This window comes from Lygodium microphyllum, chromosome 24, assembly GCF_053477565.2.
Source record: "Lygodium microphyllum isolate KBCC chromosome 24, Lygodium_microphyllum_v1.1.10, whole genome shotgun sequence".
In the NCBI taxonomy this organism is placed as follows: Eukaryota; Viridiplantae; Streptophyta; class Polypodiopsida; order Schizaeales; family Lygodiaceae; genus Lygodium; species Lygodium microphyllum.
In genome coordinates, this window is record NC_141158.1 from 108,904,509 (window position 1) to 108,929,769 (window position 25,261).

Below are 25,261 nucleotides of genomic sequence, written 5' to 3' on the forward strand. Positions count from 1 at the left end.
TGCAAAAGGTTCACATCAAGCTTTAACTCACAAAGAGAATTGACTAAGTCAAACTCATGATAATTAGCAATGGTTATCTTCTCCCACCAAACTATTCTTTCTCTTAGTCACTGAACATGCTTAGGTGTCTCTTTTCTTGCTTTTATCTTCTTCTTTGGAAGCTCCTTCTTGGAGTCAGCTTTGCATCAATAGCTTTTAGTGGACTAACTTTCACATCAAGGTTAAGGACTTGCATCCTCTTATCATCCTATTAAGGGTTTACCTCAACAAGTTTTACATTATCCTTATCATCTTTTTTAATCTTCTGTCCTCTTGTAATGGCTTGTAAATTGGAAGCCTCAATGGTGTTGACACACACACCTTTGATAAGGCTGATACTACTACCACTAGGCAACTCTTCTATGATAGCTATTTCCCTCTGCAATATTTTCTTTAGTCCCTCATCCTAGTGAAGGTTATTCCCATTAATCAGACATGGCTACTTACTCCCCTGCTGAAGAGAGTTGATTTTACTCTAGCAAGTACTAGCTAGATGACTGAACTTCCCGCATATATCACATTTGACATTAGGATAGTTTCTCAGAAAGTGTTGACCACCACACCACTTACAGCTAAATCTTGATGGACCACCCTTTTGAGGATGTCGACTTCTTATTAAGTTTTGCTACTTCTTTAGAAAATTAACATCTATGACTATTTGTCTATACTGTTCCATTATCATACCAGTATAAGGCTTCATCATGCCCTTGACTTCGCCAAGAATATTTGATGCATTAGACTCATAGCCATAATCATCCCCTTTCCATTCAGCTAGCCTAACCACCTGATTAGGGATTGACTGCCGGTTACTTGCATGATATTAGGATTCGTCATTTGGTTTTCATCATTTAGTGGGATCTTTTGGCTAGCCATTGGTTTAGCAACATTAAGAGGAGCCGACAGCATGTGCACATTCTGCATTATGCTTCTTCTTCCATTTGAATTGGACATAGATGTACTAGTTGCACCTTGACTTCCACTTATCAATGCCAAATTATTTCTAGGACCTAGACTTGAATTTAGGTTAGATCTAGATGCGTAGGCCACTTGTAAATGCGAATCTACCTCCTCTGCTCGTGTAATAGCAGTGTTTATATTAGCAAGATTAACACTACTCAACTGCACTTGGATTTTGAAGTCTATTCCATCTAAAAAGTATTGCAATTGGGCAACACGTGGAATAGGAAGAGAGGTTTGCAATTTACAAAATATCTCTTTTATTTTATTAGCGTATGCTTGAGTAGCTCTTAACATGTCATATTCAGAACATGCATCCAATACTGACCATCTCTCTTAGGGGCAAACTCTCTATAGAAGGCCACATAAAATAGATCTATCGTAGTTATGGTTCCAGATTCCAAGCCATGTTATCACATTGTAGCTCTTCCTTTCAGAGTCATGTTGAAAAACATCATGAGATGTCCTTCGTCCTAAATTTGACAATTGAATATCAATTTCTAGAACTCCATGATGTGGAGCCCCACATCTTCCTCTGTTAACCCATTAAAAATGGGTAGAGGGAAATCCAAGGCTTGTAGATCACGCATCCTTGTAGGTATTGCAATAGGTTACGCCATAACAATGACCACATTCGCTACAAGGGTCTATTAGTGGAACTATCATATACCCCAATAGGGGAGTTATGAGGTCTCAAAAAGGCCATGTAAGTGATCCTAGAGAGAAAACATTTTAGAAAGTAAAAGTATTGTTTAGATTTTTAAAAACTTTTATACTTTGATAAGTAAATATATAAAAAATTGTTAATAAGTCATTATCGTGATATTCTCATGGAAACTTGGAAATCTAGGCCGCCATAAATGTGACAAAGATTATCATAATGAAGATCTTACTCATCCTCATTAAAGTGAAAACTAATATTCAATTTGATTTTTTTAAAACGTTTGATTACTTCCCTCCATTCTCACTCTTTTCTTTCTTTCCCATCCTTGTTTTTTTCTTTCGCATTTTTCCTTGTGTGTCAACTCGGTCGACAGAATCCAAACGTCAGACTGGCCATTGCTTCAACCTTCCCGAATTCCTGCCAATTGCCACAACGCCAAAAAACCTAGGTTGGCCAGGAAAGCTGGCAAATTCTGCACCACGTCATTCTAAACATTGTCTAGCTTTTGCTGATTGAACGCGTTGATTTTTCAAATGGTCACCAGTATTAACAATTTCCATTTCTGGGGATCGGTTTCTTATTCCTTTTCCTTCTTGTTTCTAATTCGCATAGTTTTTTAATCCAATCTTCTAATCACATCCTTAGCTATAGATCAATCACCCAATGATCCCTGTAGCTCTAGCAAAAGACCTCTTTAACATTTTCATATTGAGTTGGATATGAACCGATAAGGAAGAGAACAAAACCCATTACTATTACAAAGTCCACGAAACATATGCTCAAGTTTGAAGGAAAGAAGAATCTTGATCTTTGGTTAGATAGCAGGCTATATCCCAAAGATTTTAGCAAAAATACCACTCCGTCTTTCTATAATAGCTCTTCATTGATGAGGTTCATTGGTGATGGTTGTAATAAATTTCTAGGTTATACACTTAACTTGGTTGTAGAAAAGAATGTCTCCATATTGGAGAACCATCTTTTATAAAAACATAATAACAAGTTGTTCTAGAAGCTAGAGGGCTGTCAATAGAGGATTCATTCACTGGAGAAATGCATCAAATCTTATTAATAAAAGCAAACTATTTTAGGCCTTCGAAATTGACAAAAGGTTCTTAAAAATATTAAGAGTTTCAAACAAGAAGGAGGTGATTGCAATAAAAGAATCCAAGCAATAAGGTATATTTTTTCACTTTAAAAATATTAAATATGGCTTTGTTTATAATTAATTGTATTGATTTGTGATGTTATTTTTGTTTAGGTCTCTTCTTCAACTGAATGCAAGTAAAATAAATTCTTTAAAAGCATATTATTTTTATTATCATCTTCTTCCTTCAGTAGTTTTAAAATATATTTTGGAGAATAAGAAATTTAAAAAGGCAAAGAAACAATGCATGAACTCATTTATAAAGGATCATTCTTTGGATATTGAGTTGGTGCAGAAGACACTAAATAGTATTGATATTAGTCAAGATGCTTATATACAACTTTTTCAGCTTTTACAATCAAATATAAAGCAAGTACAAGTACACAATTACATATTTCCAAGGCCATCTGTGATTAGAATTATCAGACAAAGAGTGAATAACAAAGTAATGGAGATTTTGGATAAGCCTTTCCATATCAGGGCTAGCTTCAAGGGCAAGAAAAAGGAAGTTATATTCAATGAATTTAACAATACTTTCCTTGAATTTCCCACCCTACAATGGTTAATGATTAGATTCTACGACCTGTCACTAGAAGAGGCACAAGGAGTAGCTAGATTTGTGGTTAAACTTGATGAAAGTGAGATTTTGAAATTCACAAAACTAGAGAGGGTCTCTATTACCTTGACGAATAGAGCACTTTCATCACTTCACTACAATCACTCAATATCATCTAGTGTTCAATTAAAACACAACATCTAGTGGCTAGGAGCATTCAAAGTAGATACAGAGGCTTTTGATATATTGTATTGGGTTTTTCATCAAACACCAATACCTCGTGTTATTAAGACACAACAAGTAGGAGAAGAGCTATTTATTGAAGGATTTGGAAACGATAACATTAAGTGACACATAGTTGGTGACTTAAAGACACTCAAATATATGTACAATGTATCAAAAGGAGTCAACTCTAGATCTCCTTGCCTATATTACATGTCTCCAGTCATAAAGTTGAACTCAAGCAATTGGAATAGAGCTCCCTCTAGGCACAAGAAGGATCTACAGTTTAAGCAAGTCCTAGATATTCCTCTAGTGAATGCCCATATCTATACACTTCATGCGCTTTTCATGATAATTGAAAAGCTTTTTCATCTTTATATAAGATTTGCATGGAAGCTAAAGCCATTATGAACTAGCACAGATGCTATAACAAATATTGAAAAAGTCTTATCTGCAATTGGTCTACATGGTGGTAATGTTGTTATTGAACCAGATCTTCAAAAGTTTAAGGATGGTAATTGTGTTCCTAAAAAGTCATCTATTAGTGGAGTGAAGGCTAGAAGGTTCCTAGGCTTTCATGGGAGACTTGGTAAGATAAATTCTAGCAAGTGTGGCTCAACTATTAGATACAATCAGTGGAAGTCACTACATAATGCAGTTAAGGATCATGCTGACAATGGACAAGCTCAAAATAGAAAAGTGAATGTTTAGGAAACACTAGAAAAAGTATTCTTTTATTGTGATACAACTCAATGGAACGATTGATATCAAAGACTTCAAAAACCAATTGAACCTTTTTGAAAAGACAATGACAAAAGCTTGGGGTAATCAACACTTCACTCACTATATGATAAGAAGTTTGCATATATATATCTCTTTATTATCTGGCTCATATAAGGTTTTTTAATTGACTTTCTTTCTTTGTTAACTATGCAACATACTTTATACAACCATGCTCCATATTTTTTATCAAGAAATACGGATCTCTATCTATTTGGTCCTTGATATCTTTTAGTCTGACTCTCTATAGAAGAGTCTCTAGGTTCAAGCAATTCACTAGGTTCTCTAGATGAATATTTTGTTTCATCCCACTCAATGAGACATCTACATTTTTTAAACTCTTGTTTCCTATAGTCTGGAAGGAGCTTTAAATTCTTAGTATCTCCTACATGGGAGAGCAAATAAGAGCTAATAACTCCAAAGTATCATGCCCTAGATCCACTATATCTAGGCATGAAGCCAAAAACTCTTACAACTTATTCCTTTTCCACCAAAATTATCTTATCTAATTCTCTATTGAAAACTTGGAATCCAATCACCTTGGAGATAGCTTTCAAAGCCATCATTGGCAAGCTTGGAGAGCTTAACAACCTGCTATGATAAAGTGCAACTCTTTGATTATTTAAGCTTTCAATATAATGACCAAGGCCTTAACTTTTTCCAAGCTTCAATGGCCTTGAGCCCTTGGCTCTTCCAATAGCATTGTCTGCATCTTCAATTTCTATCTGCATAATAAACCACAATAGTGTAAGATGTCAATAGATAAATATCCAATAATATTTGTGTATAATGCATAACATACTCTAATATAAATCACAATGAATTACTTAGAATTATCTTCCATACCTTAGGGTTTTCATCTTTTTCAAGAAGACTATCATCATAAAGATTTATTGAACTTTTTGTTTTCTTCTCTAATGGAGACTTAAGTTTCTCTTCATACCCCATGTCATCAATACTAAGTCTCTACTAAATTTGTAAGAACTCTTCCTTTGTAGGTAGCCCCTCCTTTTCACATTCGACGATCTAATTAATACATGAATGTAAGGATAGAGATGTCTTGAAAATTCTCTCCCTCAATATCAAGACTTCTAGCAATTCCTATTCATAACCTATGAAATTCTTATCATTTTGACTCCATGAATGCTGCAAGGATTGCCAAGTTTTCATCTTCTCTGAGATTAAAAAGGTGTTGAGTATCATTTAGCAATACATATCTTTTTTTGTTGATGAGGTAACTGAAAAATGTTGGAACACATTCAAGTGGACATGTTTCAATATTTGCACTCAAATCTATCTTCTTTTCTTTCACTTTTGTAATGTTCTCACTTTTAAACAAAGCAACATCAAATCCCTGCACTAATTGGTTCTCAACATCCTCCTGAAACATTTTTCCCTTCTCTTCAACCTTGTATATAGCTACTTGCAATATCATCTATCTTCTTCTCTTGTATTTTATCTAAAGAACAACTATCCATATATTGAATATATACAAGAAATCCAAATCCTTATGTACAAGAAGACATTGATATTGATTCCGATGAAAAGGAAAATTTGCTCAATCTCACTTCTTGAATTCCTCATCACTATAATGGACAAATCCCTCAATCTCCAGGCCTTCCACATGTTTATCATAAAACTCCCTATAATCCTTCAGTTTGTCATCAAGATCCTTCAAGAGCTCTTGCAAATCAAAGGGAACATTGATCATATCTTTAATGTAAACAAATTTGGATGAATTTCCAGCTGCATGGAGGAAATCAAAGAGCTTCTAATCACGAGTATCCTCTAGAATCTCTTTCTCCATTCCCTTTAGAGAAAACTTCATTTTAGTCATTTGATTACTCACAAAACCAAATCCTGAAAACAACAAGACAAGTTTAGGGATAGAATATATCAATGCACATTTAGTCATATTCAAAAAATTTGTCTAAGTTATGTATGACATACTCACCAAGAAAACTTGAGCAACGCTTCAATGTTCTCTTTCTCCTCTTAGACCAACAAACATAGAACAATGGGTCACAATGATAATTTATTTTATTCATCTTGCATGTCTAAATACATAAATCATATTCCACATTTGCAAGTGCTTGGATAACATAGCATTCATGTTAAATTGGACAAAACAAAACATCAATGCCTTATGAAACACAAATTGACTCTTTGGGTAGTAGAGCAAGCATGAAATTTTGTGTTTCATTGGGCAGATGCTTTTCTAGTTTGAGGTCTTATGAAACGCAACAACAGGTTTTCGAAACCCTTTGCAGTTGACAATATCGCATTTCATATGGCAATTAATCATTTCAAATGAAAAATACTAGATTTAATCATCTTTAATTCCTCGAAATACTCATTCAACTATTTTTCAAAGATTGCAAAAAAATAGTGACAAATATAAGTTTGTTCCTTGAAAATTGTATTGCTCCTTGAGAATAAACGGGCTTTGTTAGGAATATGCATACTTTTGGCTTGCAATGCACACATAATATGTTTGTGAAAGAGAAAACAAAATGCAAGGAAGAAAAGTTTACATAAACAAAAGCCTGAGTTCTTATATATATATATGTCAACGATCACCATGGGTTTGTTCAGAAAAGTACCACACACTCATTCCAAAAGAGTTGTATTTAAAATGAAAAAGAAGAGGCTACAAATTCTCTTTTATACCTAAAAAGTGGTGCCATAAAAGTGCTATCATGTCCAAAAACGTCGGTGATATGTGGCATAAGTTTCGAGGCAACAACAGTCTATTCGCCACATATCTTAAGTTACTATGCATTATAGCAACCACACATGTGAACAAAGGTCCTTTTAAAACCAATTTTTGAACCACAAAAGCATTTTTCCGAAGGCCAAGCTCTTTCCTTGCTCTGAAATACTAGCACAAGGTGACTTCATCATAGCTCAAAATTCTTCAGCACCTACCATACAAGGTAAGACTTCATCATCCACCATACAACGTGCTAAATTTTCAAAAATGTAATTTTTTCGAAAAACCTTAGTTAGCTCAATAGCAATGTCATTTCCAAAAATTACTACCGAATTTTTCTTTAAAATCTTCTCCAAATCTGTCCATTTGAAGAATGAAACGCAATAAGGCATAGCTCTTCCCTATGAAGAGTCGTCATCTCACGTTTTATACGTCAAGAGGGGCTCTACTATTAATTCTATCACTAAGTGATTAAAATTTACACTGTATCAAAGATTTAGATGTCTTTGGCCTAATCTTGTACTACTCTACAACTAATTAAATAGCCTAAGTTCATCTGGTCCTTTTGTTCTTGAACTCATAGCAAATATTAGTTTGGGTAACTAGATGTATTGGTTACCATGATTTTGTGTTCAAGAGACTCAAAATTTGAAAGATCCTAGCTAGTCCAATGGAAAGATCATATTCAAATTGCTAACAAACTTATCTTTCAAATTTACCCTGAATTTGACCAAAATTTTCACAAAAAAAGTGATGTATGAAATGTGAAGAGACATACATCTCTCTTACCTAGAAGTCCCAAGTCACGTTTCATACATCAGATGGATGCATTGTTTAATATAAAATCAAGTTGGAAGCATAGCACAACTTTGATGAGTTATTGAAATTTGGTTTTATCATTTGATAAAATAAGTTATTGTTAAATAGTGAAGATATGATTAGCTTAGGATTGAGACTGTTTGAATAGTGTTTGTTTACCATAAGTGATTGCAAACAACATTATATTAAAGATTTGGGGCTTTGTCCTAATTTTGAGTTGTTTTTTGTTTCATTTGAAGATTTCAAATCACTAGAACTAAGGCCACTGCAAGAAAGTAGAAAGTTGATCCTAAAGGTTTTGCTTCAAAGATCCATCAATCCTCCAAGCCTTCCAAACTTACAAGGAACTCATAGCCAAGGATAAAGTTTTCATAGCATGTTAGATGTCTAAAGGATATTAGAAGTGCAATGATGGCTTTAGATAATGCAATTCCAAAACTATCGTTTCAAAGGTTGTCAAAGAAATTTGTGACAAGCATAGTCTTGATAGTTTTAGATGGACAAGAGCAGCTTTCCATTGCGTTCAGAAGCCTGCATAATATTTTTTGATTGGGTTTTTTCAAGATTCCTATATTTGTGCTACTCATGCACATAGACTTATACTTATTGACAAAGACATGATAATTCTTAGGTGACCAAGATACAAGCTTTCAAAGGTCCTTGAGCTAGTCCCCCTTTCTAATGTGAAGGCTTTCAATATTTTAAATGTGCCTCCATATAGAAAAAAGAAAGGTGATCCAAGTCCTAAGGTTGAAGATGTCACCCATGAAAATGTCACAAGGCTAAATGAGAAAGAGGAAAAGGCCACAAAAGAGCATGCAAATAAGTGGAGGGAGTATAAAGGAAAGAAGGGAGAAGAAAAGGAAGTAGAGAAACTCCCATCTTTTGAAGAAAAGCTATCTACCCTTCTTCAAAGGGTTGACCCTAAGGGCTTCAATGTCTGTTGCTTTTCACCTAGTGATATTAACAAAAGATCTGATATTGTATTTTTTGACTCTAATAGTGTTCAAATCCTCAAGAATAAAATGACTATGTTCTTCTTGCTATGATAAGGTATAATATACCAAAATTTATTTTTACTCACTATGTTTTTCTAGTAATTGTTGGGGGTAAAGGCGCCTTCGCCTAGCTGTCCGTGTATTACTACACTGACTGTACCCGCCACTGCACATTGCAGGTGGCAGGCACCCATCACACTCACTTATTCTTTATTCTTTTAGTGACATTTTGAATAATGAAAGGCCCAGTCACACATTGTGATTGTTGGAGTTCCCACTTTTGAATCATGCTCTCTCTTGCTCTTGCTCTCCATCCACCATAGCTCTCACCGCCAAGCTTCTTCCTCCTGGGCTCTACTTCCCTTTCAGTAATAAGCTTTCATGTTGATTCTCACTATCTTCATTCCTTTGCTAGGTATGTAATGCATGAGCTCCCCTTTGATATACAACAAAAAATTGAGGTTCTTGATCCATCTATCTTATACTATATGAGAGTGAGCTTGATGCAAGTGCATTTGATCATTGGTTCAATCCAATTGACTTTGAAACTTTAGAGGTTCTTCTAATTCCATACAATGAAAAGTAAGTAATTTGATATTCTATTAGATTTTATGAGTTTTTTTTTGCTAAATTATTAAAATATTATTATTTTCAGTTCTCATTGGAGTCTAATTGGAATAGACTATGTGGAGAGGCAATGTTTTCTCATTAATTCTATGAAAGGAAGCCATGGAAATGCCAAGTTATAAGTTATATAATCCATGGTCTCCTTGACTTTTTTTTTTTTTTTGCAATTACTCTAAATTTTATTGTCTTTTTGGTATATAGCTATAAAAAGATTGATTGAAGTGCCAGAGAAAAAGCCTCCCATGCCTTTTGATTTACTTGCAACAATGCAATACACACAAGTTGTGTGGTAAGGTTTTGATTTGAATGGTTGGAACATAATAGAAAAAATTATTATATAAACTACCATGTTTCATAGTTTTACTTTATATTATTGATTGCAGTGTCCTCATCAAGATGGTAGTCACACTTGTGATTGACTAGAGAGTAACTGCGAATGCCAAAAGATTGGTTAAGTTTATTTATCTCAACGAAGATAAACTTATAAAGGTAATGTGAAAGATACTAAACTCTAAGATAGAGGTTTGTTGCAAAATAGTCCATTGATAATAATAATATAGTCTATTGTAAAAAATAACAATGAACTACTACACTCATACATACTAGGCAAGAGCTATAACTGAAACTATTATGAAGATAGGTAAGTGAAAGATGTCATTACTCTTCTGTGTCATGGGTCCGAAATTAATATAATGGTATCTAGTCTATATGAAAATGGTGAATGGCTAGTTGATATGGATCCTGGCTATAATGTATAGGCTATAAACAAGCATGTCCGAGTGTTTCGGAGACTCTCGAAGATGCTTACAAATATATGTTAGTTTACAAGGGATTGCTATACAAGTGAGCATGTTTGGTATATAAGAGCAAAGGTCATGAAGTGCATAATGGTCAATTGTATGCAACTAGCAAGAATGGACAATAATGGAAGCTTAGACATTGAAGGAGAGGAGGTGCATGTAACTACAACAGGTGAAGTTATGCCTTCAACACCCAAGGCAACCAAAGCATCAAAGAAAGGCAAAAGGGCTCATGAAAAGAATGCCCCTTCTCTTAAGAAAAGTTCTCAAAAAAAGAAGTATATTTGCCTTATTGCTTGTAAGCCCTTGTGTGTATATAAGTCATAGAGATGGCTGATAAAAATTTTCCACAAAATTTATACATGTATTTTATATTGATAGTAAAGAGATCATTTCTTCAATATCTTTATATTGTATATTATTCTCTCTCCTTATTGATATCTGTAAAAAATATGTTACAAATGTTTACTAATCAAGAAGTGTAATTAAATATATACCTAAGTGGATATAATATGATATAAAAACTTACTCATTTATTATTAAGTTGAAACACAAATGAGCATGGTAGTTCAATATCTTCATTCTGTAAATCTATCCTCACTTGATGTAGTATACATGATGATTTAATCTTTAGGATTGCAACAATGTTCTCATTGAACGAAACATCAAGATCCCTATAGGATCTTTGCTTAAATTATCAAGATTTTGGTCTAAAGCAACCAGGCTACCACCAATATAATGCCATCTACTATAATAAAATCTAAGGATGAAATATTGAGTAGAAATCATATCTATTTACATGCTATAGAGTCTTGATCTATCTTATATATAAATTTTCATTCTGTCCTAGTGTCCCATCCCTCATCAACAAATTTTATGATACGATCATATGTTAGTCTCTTCATTCAAAGCATGGCCTTTGATATTCTTATCTCAGCATTAGAAAAGAAGTCAACAAATATATGATATGCACGAATAAAGCAACTTTGCTTAGCCTACTTCAGATATTAGCTTTTAATTCTCTTTGTATCTCTAAAAATATTTTCCATTTATAGTCCTCACTAGTAGATGGACTTGGCAAAGGCCACTCAAAGCTTGAAAAATCGGGCAAAGGAAGGGGGGATATTGATCCCCATTGGCTGCACTATTGCATGGGGGCAATATAAGAATGGTCATAAAAGAATATCCCATTTTTTGCAAACTCTGTCTTTTTTCTACCTTTGTATATTTCTTTTCCAATTGAACCATACATCACATCAATAGCATCAACAATAGACTCAATTGGTTGCCATTTCTCAAGATTAGAGGGATAGATATCTATAACAAGACAAATAAACAAATGTTATAATGGAAAACCTTAAACCAAGTTTAAGAAAAGAAATACTTTAAGAATCAAATTCTTACAATTTGGTCTATGCATTGGAAGATTTGAATTTCCATGTTCCAAATATAGCTCTCAATGCATAAACACATGTTGCACTAGTACCTCTTTTATGATAGTCTTATTTACTCCAAGCTAGAAATCTCAGATTCTACCATTCCAAGTAGAAATGAACGAGCTCTCATATCTTTGCATTTTTTCACATTTTGCATGTTGTTGTATTGTGATTCAATTGCCTTTGCTAATGATTGTAGGAATCCATCTTCCATATTTTTGGAATGAGTTAAACACTGATATGGATGTGATTTGGGAGCTTGGATGCCTTGTTGAAGGTCGAATTTATGTATCCATGGCACACACACACACACACAGAACTAGGCTACCACAAAGGAGAGAAAAACACGAGAGAGATAAAAGAAAGGAGGGAAAACAAAGTGCCAAGCTTTTTACTGATTTGAATTTAGATTAAACTTGACATTATTATTAATCTAAACATATCATTAAATAAAAGTAACTGAGAAAGACTATATATCATTAATGCAAAGAATGTCTTAATCACGAACATAAGAGGCTAAAAATAAATATTGATAAAATATTTTCATATATATATATATATAATTTTTTATATTTTTTAAATAGAAGTTTCATTGTTACGGAGGCTTTGCTCCTATTGGTCTAGAGCACTCTCTTTCTATCTCCTAAAAGACATTTTCGAGACCTCAAAACTTCCTAATGCCCACTCAAAGTAGGCTGACTTATTGGGGTATGAGGCATACTAGAACTTCCCCTTCCCCTAACGGGCTAGTTAGAATAGTAGATTCAACAAGATCTCTCTTTCTCAAGGATATCAAACTACTACGCTTAGGAGAATGTCTCCTAAGGATCTCCGCTCATCATCTAGCCCTTTTGTCTCTTTCTTGACGTTGGATCTCAACTTGACAATGTTTATCAAGAAATAATGGACCTATTTCAATGCTCTTTGGTTTACACTAAACAACTAGTTCCTATTAACCAAGATTCGAAAACCACCACTTTTTAGTGGCTCTTGGCAAACACACCATCTCTCAGGACTAAAAATGGGCCTAATACTATCTCTAGGGCTCTAGCCGACGGGCTCTTATACTCACCAAACCACCCTCACGGCCTTAGGACCAAGAGCATCTGGAGGCTATATACTACTCTAAATAAATCATGTGTTTGCATCAATTTGTAGTCCAACGATTTTGCCCATCCCAACTCCAACAGAAAGAGAAAGTATCCCATACATGCAAGTGACTAACACCTTGTTGTACACATACAGAGCACCTCTCCAGCAACAGATCACTATGGCTCCTATGGCTCTCCTACACCCTAGGGATTGGCCCTACCAGGATGCATCATCTCAAATATAAAACACAAGCACAACATTGTCTACTCTTTTTCCTAGCTCCATGTTTCAAGAGATATTTTTGTTTCCTCACTTAAGCATTCCCCAAAGAAATCGTACTATCCTATAGCTCAAGGATCCTCACACTCTCATCGTTGGTCAGTACTTTTAACAACCAATTGTAATGTATCTAGGAGACTTCCTCTTTCTTGATACCATGTATAAGAATGCAAATGCAAGATGTAATGCCATATAGTGCTCAAACAAATTAATCGTGAATCAATTAGCCAACATGTCATGTGTAAAACATTCTTTCAATTATTTTTCTTTCTAATGTATTACTTCATTGCTTAGAAACAATACTTCCTTTAAAAATATTAAATGAACCCTATATACTTCATTTTAATGCACAAGGACTTATAATGCAAATGCAAGATGTAATGCCATATAGTGCTCAAACAAATTAACCGTAAATCAATCAGCCAACATGTCATGTGTAAAACATTCTTTCAATGATTTTCCTTTCTAATGTATTGCTTCATTGCTTAGAAACAATAATTCCTTTAAAACTATTAAATGAACCCTATATGCTTCATTTTAATGCACAAGCACTTATATTTTCATGTAAAGTTTTTAACACTTCAGCTTCTTTATGTATTCATTTATTATGTAGGGTGTTTCTTATGTTTTATGATATTTTTCCCATAAAAATACCCTCTAAATGACCACTTTAACATATAAATGGGTGTAGACTAAGGCCAACTTTAAACTAAAAATTTCATCAAAAAATTATTTTTCATGATTTTTCTTATTTATTTTAATATTAATTACTAGTTTTTTTTAATTTTCATCTTTATGAAGCTTATATGGACTGTGATTTAGCATTACATTCTATATAACTCTGTAGGAATACCATTTGAATAATAAAAATCCATGAAATCATCATTTTTCTACTAAATTCCACATTGCAAGTTTTATATTTCGATTTTCATTGTGTAAATTACTGGAGATGACTGGTTATTCTATGCTTTTAGACATGTTCAAGCATACTAAACTGTTTTCAATCATTTTTCATAGTAAGAAGAAAAGATTCATCATAAAATTCTATAAAAACTGCTTACTCTATAGTTTGCATGCACATGCATCGTATTTCAGAACGGGAAGGTGATTATGCTTTTTTACAACCGGTAACGCCTCCTTTTCACTTCCTTGATCCATCCCTCACACTTCATCATGAACCACCACCCATTTCCCCTCATTCTCTCAGCCCATTTATGAATCACATTTATGGGAGAGAGAAAGAGTGAAATATGAACTTTTCATTCAATACATCAATATTCTCTCTTGCTTGGGTGAGCCTCTCCCTTTATAGCTTGCTGCCAATTGCAATATTCTCTCTAACAACCATGTGCCATGCCAATGGCCATAACTATTGATGCACCTATCTGCTCATCAATGCACTACTAGCCACCTTGCTTTTAACACCACAAATAACTACCACTGCCCTTAACACATGCACACATGGTAGACTCAGACCCACAAAGTTATTTACTGATGTTGCCTTCATCCTCAATGGTGGGTGCATCACCTTGCTAGATTTGTTGGCCCTAGTGTTGATGTGAGGCAATGGAACCTTGTGGACCCAGAGGAGGACGAAAGGATGGGGTGGGGTGGGTTGGGATTTGGTGGAGGCCAGAGACATGTGCCATCAAAGCAGGTAGTTGGGGTCATAGTGGAGGGAGAAAATTATACTACATGTGGTGTTCTTGCAGCTAGAAATTGATATGAGCCCAGAGTAAATGTTGCAACATATTATGAAAGATTAGCTCGACTGTGAGCTTTTCCAAGTAAAGTGCTCCTAGCTAGATTTGCTCTGCTGGAGTTGGTGATGCTCATAAGTGACTCCACTTTGGATCTGTGGAGCTAGTGCTAGTGGAGAAGTCAGAAAAGTCCTTGCGTAGAGCCTTTGGTGATATATCCTCGTTACCCATGGTGGTGATGGACTCTTTTATGGTAATTCGCTTCCCTTTCCTAGAGGCAAGGACGTAGGATGCTTTGTTGTTGTCCCTTTATCCCTCGGCTATCAACCTAAGCAAATTTGGAGAGTGGATAGCTTGATTTGGGGTAGGGCCACAAGTTTGAATGCGGCAACAAAGTTTGAAGAAGAGTGTGAGTGAGATGGGGTTGAACCAGCAAGGACACTTTTGCCTTGCTGTTTGGTGGACATGCAGCGTGTGTTGGAAGTAAATATAAATGATTGCCAATCCTTGAAAAAGCTTAGAGAGTGTTGGAGATTGAGGAGAAGTGAAGGAGAAGAAGGCAACTAAGATAACACTACAAGACCTGTTTCTGTCTTTTTGTTAAAGAGACTATGATTAGCCTTGCCAAGAACAAATCCAAGACTCTACAAGTAACTACTAATGCATGCATACCAGGCTCGTGGATCTTATTTCAGCCCATAAAGAGATTTTTTAAGCTTGTAGACAAAATTCAGATACTGAGGGTGTACATACCCTTCAAGTTGATCCATAAACACTTCTTCTTCCAAGTCACCATTCAAGAATGCATTCTTCATATACATTTGCTATAATTTCCAGGCCTTTACTATAGCCAAAGCAATGATAGTTTCCATCTTGGCAACAGGGCTGAAAGTCTCTTCATAGTCCAAGGCATACTATTGTGCATTCCCTTTCGCCACTAACATGGCCTTAGACCTTTCAATGCTTCTATCAGACTTCCACTTAACTTTATACACCCATTTACAACCAATATACTTCTTGCCATCATGCAATGCAACCAATTCCTAAGTTTGATTTTCAGCCAAGCCAATGCATTCATTTCCTCATCCAATGCCAAGAAGAATTTGTTATTAGTTTTTGTACTTGCCAAGATTGGCTTGATTGTGAAGTTTGTTGATGATATATGTACAGTTTATGATCTCTCTTATGGGGATATAATCAGTGCATCTGCTTCATTATGTCATGGGGCTGTAAAGCTTAATATCTAGAGATAGCATATAATTTTCACAACAATTTTACATGCAAAACGTTAGCTTACATAATTTGGTCATTTGAATTTTTCTTGTTTGCTATGCTTGTAGAAAGTTGTCATTGCTCTCATGAGCAAACCACCAAGACCCATAGACCGCTCCCTCCTAGCTCATAAATCATTAGCATTAGTACTCTTTGGCCCCAACATTATTCAAAATGTCGAGATCTGTCCAAAATTGCACATGTTTTCGTCGTCCACTCTGTGTGCCTGAATCCATAAGTGATCTTGATCATCATTATGGGGCTTTGATAGAGCATTAAGCCAGCTACATTTCCAAAAAAAAAGTTTTGAAAATCATTAAGTATAGCTCTTGCAATGTCAAAAAAACCGAGCCTCCCTAGAAACCCTAATTGTGACTCCATGGCCATTTTCACCTAAGCTAAAAAATCTCATAATTTTCTCTCTCCTACCACCTGGAGCAACCCACTACCACTCACGCTAATCTACTGTCCCAGGATCAAATCAAGAAGGGGAAGGACTTGGAAAGATTGAAGAAGGATCAACGACCCCGAACTAAGAAGATTCAAGTTCGACATCAACTCAGACATAGTCTTTACATAGTGTGTTTTCACACTGTCATTACTTGTATATCTTGACACACTATAATCTGCTCTTCCACTGATAAAATTTGAAAATTCTGAAGTTGATTTATTGTTGTCTTTGCAAATTCAACATGGGAAAAGACTCTCCATCAGCTCGCTTCAAAGGAGTCGGGTTTCACACCTGGCAAACTCGCATCAAACTCATCCTGATGAAGAAGGGCCTCTGGGCCATTACCACTGGAAAACTAAATAAGCCTCGTGATGCGGACCTTGCAGTCACTTGGCAGAAGAATGATGATAAGGCTTAGGACATTATCAAATTGGAGCTAGACGACAGCTATATCCACCATGTGGATAATTGTGATACTTCACAGGATAGATGGAAGAGACTTGACACCTTGTTTGGTGCACAATCTAAGTCATCAAAGTATGGTCTCTTGATTGAATTTTTCAGACTTGAAATGAAGTCTAGCACATCACTTGCTACACATCTAAATTACATGGAAGGACTTCTAACCCAGCTTGCAGGAATCAACATTAAAAGGGAAGAAGATGTTTGCATTGGTGTTCTACTTAAAAGTTTGCCTCCTGAATATAATAATGTATCAACAACTCTAATCAATATGCCAAACCCTGAGCTTGTTGATATCCAGGCATCACTATTAGAGGAGGAAAAGAAGCTAAAAACTAAGGAAGAACCAAGCACCTCTAGAGATGAACAAGCATTATATGTTGGTAACAGGTACAAAGGCAAGAAGGATAAGCTCTTCTCTGACTTTTGCAAAAGGACCGGACACACCGAGAAGTTCTTCCATGCCAGAAAGAGGTCCAAAAGGCCTATCTAGTTGCTGTTAAAGAAGAAGAAGAACATGGAGCAAAAGAAGAAGAAGAAGAAGAAGAAGAAGAAGAAGAAGAAGAAGAAGACTACTAGGAGAAGGACAAACCTCATCAGTCCTTCTATTTGGATAGACTCTTTTAGCCTTGTATTTGTTAGAATATCAAGCTCGTACATGTGTGTTTGACCGACATGAGCTGGACACAGCTAGTCTGGCTAGATCAGTTAGGTGTATTAAATAAGTCGGTGATACTTCTAGTGTGAATGGTCTTTATGACCTTAGGTTGTATATGCACTATGTGTGTGCAAAATGAATAAGAAAAGAAGAATAGAGAGTGTAGCATGTTGCTTCACTCCGTGTTGCTCTCCTTCCTCCTTCCATGAAATCTAACATGGTATCAGAGCCATGAATCGTCAAAGACTGGGTGCCTGGGAGTGTGGCATTGGACTTCAGGAGCTGAAGTCAGAGGAAAGGTCATTCTTCTTCAAACAGGCTGAAGCCATTGAACAATGGAAGGTATGCAGTGTATGGTTGTATGCTCAATGATCAAAGGCATTATCAAAGGCTTGTTTGTAGCCTTGAGAGGGATGTATTGAGCACCTTGAAGTGCTTCATTGTCATGGTTAACAAAATCGTGAGCTGTGCTGCCCCCCTGCCAGTCTGCGCTGTTGCGCCAGATCCATATTCATGTCCTCCAGCTTCAAAACGAGGCATTAAGCATCTTGTACATGCTCTATGAAGTGTATGCTGACCCTGGGGTGTGACCTTGAAGGTCTGACATGTCAATGGAAGCTTGGGTGATGAGGCATGGACTGTTATGCAGGTATACAGGTCTAAAACTGAATGTACACTGCTGAATACAGTGATTTACATCACTGTTTTGATCCTGAAGAGCACTTGAAGCTCCCTAATATGCTGGGAAGATTGCATTGCAGACAACTCAAGTCAAGAAGTCATATGTACTTGATGTGAAGTACTTGAGCTGAATTTTCTCATTAAAATATTCAGATCTGAGAACTGTTTCACTGCTGAAAACTGTCATATACTGTCAGTGACAAGCATTGGATACTGCTGATGCAATACAGGTCATTTTTAGAGCTCTATCACCTATGAGAGCTGTCATATACATGCTGGATGTATGGAGGCTTGAAACATGCAATGAGCATCATTGAAAACTGAAGTCTGGAGCTGAAGTAAATGCAGACATATTGTCTTGGTCAAGTACAAATGGTTCATGAAGTTTTATGCTTCGGTCAGTGAAAACAGGTTGCCTATGTATACCCAGATGCTCATGTATTGACCTTGTCATTACGAAGTAAATGTATGACATGATTGGAAGACAGTTTGGGGCTGATTGGAACCTGATATGCTGAACTTTGGTTGATCGCAACCTGTAACTGAATTTGTTGACACTTGTATGTGCTGGTTATGCACTGTTCTGTGACTCTATGCTCATGTCATGACTGCCAAGTGTACTAGCAGCTATCTGGGAGTTTTTGGGACATGTGTGACATGATTACCACTCAGTTTTGGACTTGAAAATGCTGCTGATTATTTACAGTTTACAATTTTCAGACTGCATATATGTACCCTGGCAGTGAGGTTGCAGGAGTTCAAACCGAAGTGAATACATAGTATTTGCATTGACTGCTTTACTCACAGGTTAAGCCACTTGGTGTGAGCTGTTTTGGACTGTTAGTGGGCTGAAATACCCTGGTTTTTTACTGCAATTAATTGCAGAAAACTGTCATAAACAGTTCTGGGCTGAAGTTGAACTGTTAGGAAGATCTTGGTTTGCAGGTAGTCAGGCAAGGTCTACAATATGGCAAATGCTAATAGAACTGATAATGTAACCCAGATTGTGGGAGAAAAGCTTGATAGCAACAATTATGCAATATGGAAGTTCCGCATGGAGAACTTTCTGATAGGCAAAGGATACTGGGACTTAGTGACAGGTGTTGAGGCTGAACCTGAAGTTCCAGATAGGAATCCTACAGCTGATCAAAGACGAGCGTATCGAGCTTGGACGGAAAGAGCTCACAGAGTTTTACATTGGTTGTCATTATGTATCTCGGATGCTATGGTGATGCAGATCATGAACTGTAAATCCCCAGCAGATGCATGGAATATATTGGTCAAATACTATGGCACAACTACAAGTGCAAGGAAGATACAACTGAAGCAGAAATTCAATAACATGGAGAGAAAGAATAGATCCATACAAGATTATGTCAAAGAGGTTAAGACCATAGTAGATCAACTGGCATCTATTGGCTCACAGGTAGAAGATGAGGATATGGTCGCAGTGACCTTAAATGGCTTGGGTCCGGAGTACAAGTCTTTTGACACTTCAGTATCTGTGCGGGCTGAGATGCCTGATTTTAATGAGCTGGTTGCATTATTGATTCATGAAGAGGTGAAGCTTGGCTTAGCTACAGGGTCAAGCAGCTCAAAGAATGAGGATGCAGTTTTTTATTCGAATCAGCGTGGTCGTGGTAGCCATGGTAGAGGCTATGGATCTAGCAGAGGAGGCCAGCAGAATACATCCTATAGTAATAGCAATCAGCAGTCATCAAATGCAAGAGGTGGTGGAAAATTTCGAGGCAGGGGGAGATCTAACTCCCGTGGCAGAGGCTCATGGCAGCAGCAGCGTCAGTCAGACAATCCAAATAAAGATAAGGATTGTCACTACTGCGGAAAGTATAGGCATATTGCAAAGGATTGCTGGAAGAAGCAGGGAAATCAGAAGGGCAAGCAGCATGGACATTATGCTACGTCCAGTCAGGCAGATGACTCTGGTGATAGACTGTTTGCCATGTAGTATGTCAAAGATAAGGCTGCTGAAAAATCATCTGATGATGCAGTGTGGTACATTGACTCGGGGGCTTCGAATCACATGACCCCTCATGGTGATTGGTTCATGGATATGGTGGCTGAAAAGCATGGTTATGTATGCACAGGTGATGACACGCAGCATAGCATTGAGCATAAAGGCAAAGTGCCCCTTGTGGTCCATAATGGCAGAAAGAAAAATTTGCATGATGTATTGCATGTCCCTTCAATTACAAAGAACTTGTTATCTGTTGGTCAGATGACGGAGCAGAACTTGCAGGTTAGATTCAATAAGCATGGCTGCTTTATTGAAGAATTTGGAAATGGCTGCAAGTTGATAGCTCGTGGTCACAGGAATGGCAGAATGTTTACTCTTGATGCTTCTTTGCCAGAGCTGAATTCAGCTATGTTTGCCCATGGTTCTGGCACTGTTAGGGATTTGGAAATATGGCACAAGAGAGTGGGGCATGTAAATTTGCAAAGGCTGCAAATTATGCAAAAGAAACAGCTGGTTACAGGGTTACCGAAGTTCCAATATTCAGATATTGGTCATGTATGCGAGGCTTGCCAGTTTGGTAAGCAGTCACGATTGCCATTTATCAGGAATGTACGACAGAGTACACGTCCATTGCAGTTAATGCATTCTGATGTTTGGGGGCCAGCTCATAATGTATCTATGGGAGGTTCTAGATATTATATATCCTTCATTGACGACTACAGTCGATATACCTGGCTTTACATATTGAAAACAAAAGATGAGGTCTTTGTTGTTTTTCAGCAATTTAAAGCACAGGTTGAAAAGGAGTTTGAATGCTACATATCTTGCTTGAGATCTGATAGTGGTGGAGAGTATGTATCAAATGAATTTGATGATTTCTTGGCTGAAAATGGCATTCGTAGGCAGCTCACCTGCCGCTACACTCCGCAGCAAAACGGAGTAGCTGAAAGGAAGAATAGAATTCTGATGGAAGCTGCTAGGGCTATGATGAATGAAAAGCATATGCCACTTTACTATTGGGCAGAGGCTGTTATGAGAGCCGTATACATTTTGAACAGGACTCCCACTGCAGGTATTCATGAGATGACACCGTTTGAGAAGTTGTATGGCTATAAGCCAGATGTAAGTCACATGAAAGTCTTTGGTTGTCTTGCTTATGTGCATATTCCAGATGAGAAAAGGAAGAAGTTGGATCCCAAAGCACATAAGTGTGTTTTCATTGGATATTCGCAGGAGAAGAAGGCATACAAATGCTATGATCTCTCTACCAGGGAGACTTTGGTAAGCAGGGATGTTATCTTTGATGAGATGGGTTCTTGGTATGTATCACCAGTTGCAGTGCCATCCGATATGCCTTCCACTCATGTCTCTACAGTTGATTTGCAGCAGAGCACTGCTATGATAGGACCTATCAGTCAGACAGTATCCCCATGGACAGGTAGATTGAGGAGCTCACAGTCCACTGACACGGGTATGTCAGTGAGGGGGAGACATGATGTCTTGGACAGCAAAGGAAAAGAGAAAGTTATTGAGGGTGCATCTGGTATGATGACACCTGGCAGAATGACTTCGGGCTATGAGTCTAGTGATACTTTAGACAGCGAACTTGGTATTCTGACTGTCTATACGCCTGGCACAAGGCAGAACAGGTACATTCCGCCTCATGAGAGAGGTGAATCGAGTAGTGCACCACAGCTTAGATGCTCGTAGAGGGTCAGATACCCTGTTGACAGGTTGACATACAGTGGCTACTCTGCAAAGCATTATGCGTACATGACAAAAGTGATGGAGGTCAAAGAACTAAGTACATATGCTGAAGCAGTGAAAGATGAGAATTGGTGTGTAGCCATGGATGAAGAAATGAATGCCTTGGCTGAAAATAAAACATGGGATTTAGTACCACTACCTGAAGGGAAAAAGACCATTGGCTACAAATGGGTCTACAAAATCAAATGCAAGTCAGATGGCAGTGTGGAGAGATACAAAGCCAGGCTGGTTGCAAAGGGGTATGCCCAACAGTATAGACTTGATTATGAGGAAACATTCAGCCCTGTTGCCAAGATGGCAACTATACGCACTGCGATTGCCTTGGCTGCTGCTAAAGGCTGGAAATTGCAGCAGATGGATGTTAAGAATGCATTTCTTAATGGTGACCTAGCAGAGGATGTCTATATGGTTCAGCCGGAAGGGTATGTGCACCCTGATTTTCAGCATTATGTATGCAGGCTGAAAAATGCATTATACGGGCTGAAACAGGCTCCGAGAGCTTGGCATGCTAGGATCAGTAACTACTTGCAGAGATTGGGTTTTGATGTTGGTAGGGCTGATCATAGCCTATTTACAAAGAAGACGGATAGTGGTTTAGTAGTGCTGGTCATATATGTTGATGATTTGATAATCACTGGTGATGATGACTTGGGCATACAGCATGCAATGAAGATGCTGAAATCTGAATTTGACATGAAAGACCTGGGAGAACTGAAGTATTTCTTAGGCATTGAGGTAATTTCAGCTGACAATGGGTTATGGCTGATGCAGAAGCACTATGCCATAGAGATGCTGAAGAAGTATGGCATGGCTGAATGCAAACCGCTAGATACACCTCTTGATTAGAATGTCAAGCTAGACATGAACACTGGGGCTGAAGTAGAGGATGTGACTATGTACAGGCAGATGGTTGGCAGCTTGATTTACTTGACCATCACTAGGCCTGACTTGAGCTATGCTGTAGGGCTCATAAGCCAGTTTATGCAGAAGCCTAGAAAGCCGCACTTGGATGCAGTTAGATGCATTATGAGATATGTTAAGTCCACTGTAGAGTATGGGCTGTTCTATGTCAGAGATAAGCCCTTGATATTGACTGGATACACGGATGCAGATTCGGCAGGTTGCTCATATGATTGTAGATCTACGAGTGGATATGCATTTGGATTTGGTAGCGGCATGATTAGCTGGAGCAGGAAGAAGCACCCTACGGTTGCTTTGTCAAGTACTGAGGCAGAGTACAGGGGTGCTGCATTGGCAGCATGCGGGATTTCATGGCTGCTCAAGCTTATGGCTGTTTTGGACATACAGGTAGATGCTCTAGTGAAGTTACTATGTGACAATCTGAGTAGTGTACTCCTGGCTATGAATCCAGTCTATCATGCCAGGACGAAACACATTGAGGTACACTACCATTTCATCAGAGAGATGGTTCTTGCAGGACGAGTTGATCTTATGCATGTGAAGACTGATGAACAGGTAGCGGATATCTTTACCAAGTCCTTGGGTAAAGATAAGTTTTGTGGTTTTAGACAACTGCTTGGAGTACATATGCTGTCTTGAGCTTGAGGGGGAGTGTTAGAATATCAAGCTCGTACATGTGTGTTTGACCGACATGAGCTGGACATAGCTAGTCTGGCTAGATCAATTAGGTGTATTAAATAAGTCGGTGTTACTTCTAGTGTGAATGGTCTTTATGACCTTAGGTTGTATATGCACTATGTGTGTGCAAAATGAATAAGAAAAGAAGAATAGAGAGTGTAGCATGTTGCTTCACTTCGTGTTGCTCTCCTTTCTCCTTCCATGAAATCTAACAGTATTGCCTAGCCCTAATGCTTCGGACATAAACTTGTAAACATCAGAGATTGACCATCGGTGGTTTTTAGTGATTATCATCAGTTTTTAGTGGTATTCACTTAGTTTTGTGGAAAGTGGCATGTCTTATGAATTCCATTGACAGTTCAGCTTGGTTTATGATTTGCTATTGTTATTTTGCTAGAGCAAACGAGAAATGCTAATGAGAAATGCATTCTATGGGTTCTTGGTTCGGTAACAATAGCCAATGTTGTTTTTTCTATGATGCCTTTTGGGAAATTCTAGTGCGGTATGTTTTGCTTAGGCACATTGTAGTGCAATTAACGATGTTTGCAAGGATTTCAAGGGGGTGGTTTGTCACGAAGACATGAAATTCTATTGCTTTGCTTAGCATTTGATTAAAAGTTAGTCAAATATGCTAATATGACTTGCATATATGAGATGCAAGTTAATTATTTCATAGTGTGGGACCCAGAGTCGCAAGATATCGGTTGGTGCCAATGGAAAAAGTTGTAATAAGTGATGCATGTCAAGTACTAGGTGGTACCTGGTGTCAGATTTGGGCCTACACCAATTTATTGGCCACTAATGTCAATGGTGACATTAGAGACTAGGTATTAATTAATTATTTAATGCTAGTCTAGGAGTCAATAACTGCTTAGAGACACTTAGGAGACACATTGATCTAGCCAATTTAAATATTGATTGGTGGAATTATTTTTCTAGGCACTAGAATAATTATTAAATTAATTTTTAGATTCAATATTCTGAACGTTAATTTAATAAGGTGGATAATGCTGGAAAATGGGATTATAAGGTTACCACTTGGCAAAACTTACCCATGCAAGTGAAAATGATATTTTTATGGTTGGGGGGAGAGAGAGAGAGAGAGAGAGAGAGAGAGAGTCATTTCAGCCTTGTGCAAGCTGATAGAGACAAATAGAAGGTTGCTATAGTTGCTACAACAGTTGATAGGTCATTTCTAGTGAGCAAGAGACCCTCCAAGAGTTAGTGACATGTCCTGAAGAGACTACTTGTTTGCTAGTGGAGATATTGGAAAAGGTTTGTTGTAAACCCTAATTTGTAGCAGAAATTAGGGTTTGATAGCCACCTCAGGATGCATGCTTAGAATTGAGGGCCTAGGGCTTGAATTCCAGTAGCTGAAAATAAAGAATTTAAGGGAGATTCAAGAGGCCAGCCAGCCAATGTCAAATCAGGGCTAAATTTGTATCACGCAAGAAGTAGGGTGAAGGCCAATTCCCCAACCGAACTAAGGGATTTTTTTTTTTGAAGGCTTGCTGGTTAGTTTTGACAATAAGAAGCACTTGGATTAGCGAAGAGTATTAGAGAATCTCAG

The 25,261-nt window shown here is 37.2% G+C and overlaps 1 protein-coding gene across 27 annotated transcripts in view; it reads right to left on the reverse strand.

Moving 5' to 3' along the window:
- Nucleotides 1–4,473: 4,473 nt before the first annotated feature.
- The window catches only part of LOC148015508 (uncharacterized), a 212,875-nt gene continuing 192,087 nt past the window's right edge, over nt 4,474–25,261 (reverse strand). For 5 of the 27 annotated variants that reach the window (XM_087665330.1, XM_087665323.1, XM_087665342.1 and 2 more), the window contains one exon: nt 6,373–7,286. Coding sequence is in view for 15 of the 27 variants with exons in the window: in XM_087665333.1 (XP_087521459.1) it covers nt 7,263–7,286 (24 nt within the window). In the remaining 12 variants the exon portion in view is untranslated. The other 22 variants (XM_087665340.1, XM_087665327.1, XM_087665322.1 and 19 more) reach the window with 8 other exon arrangements.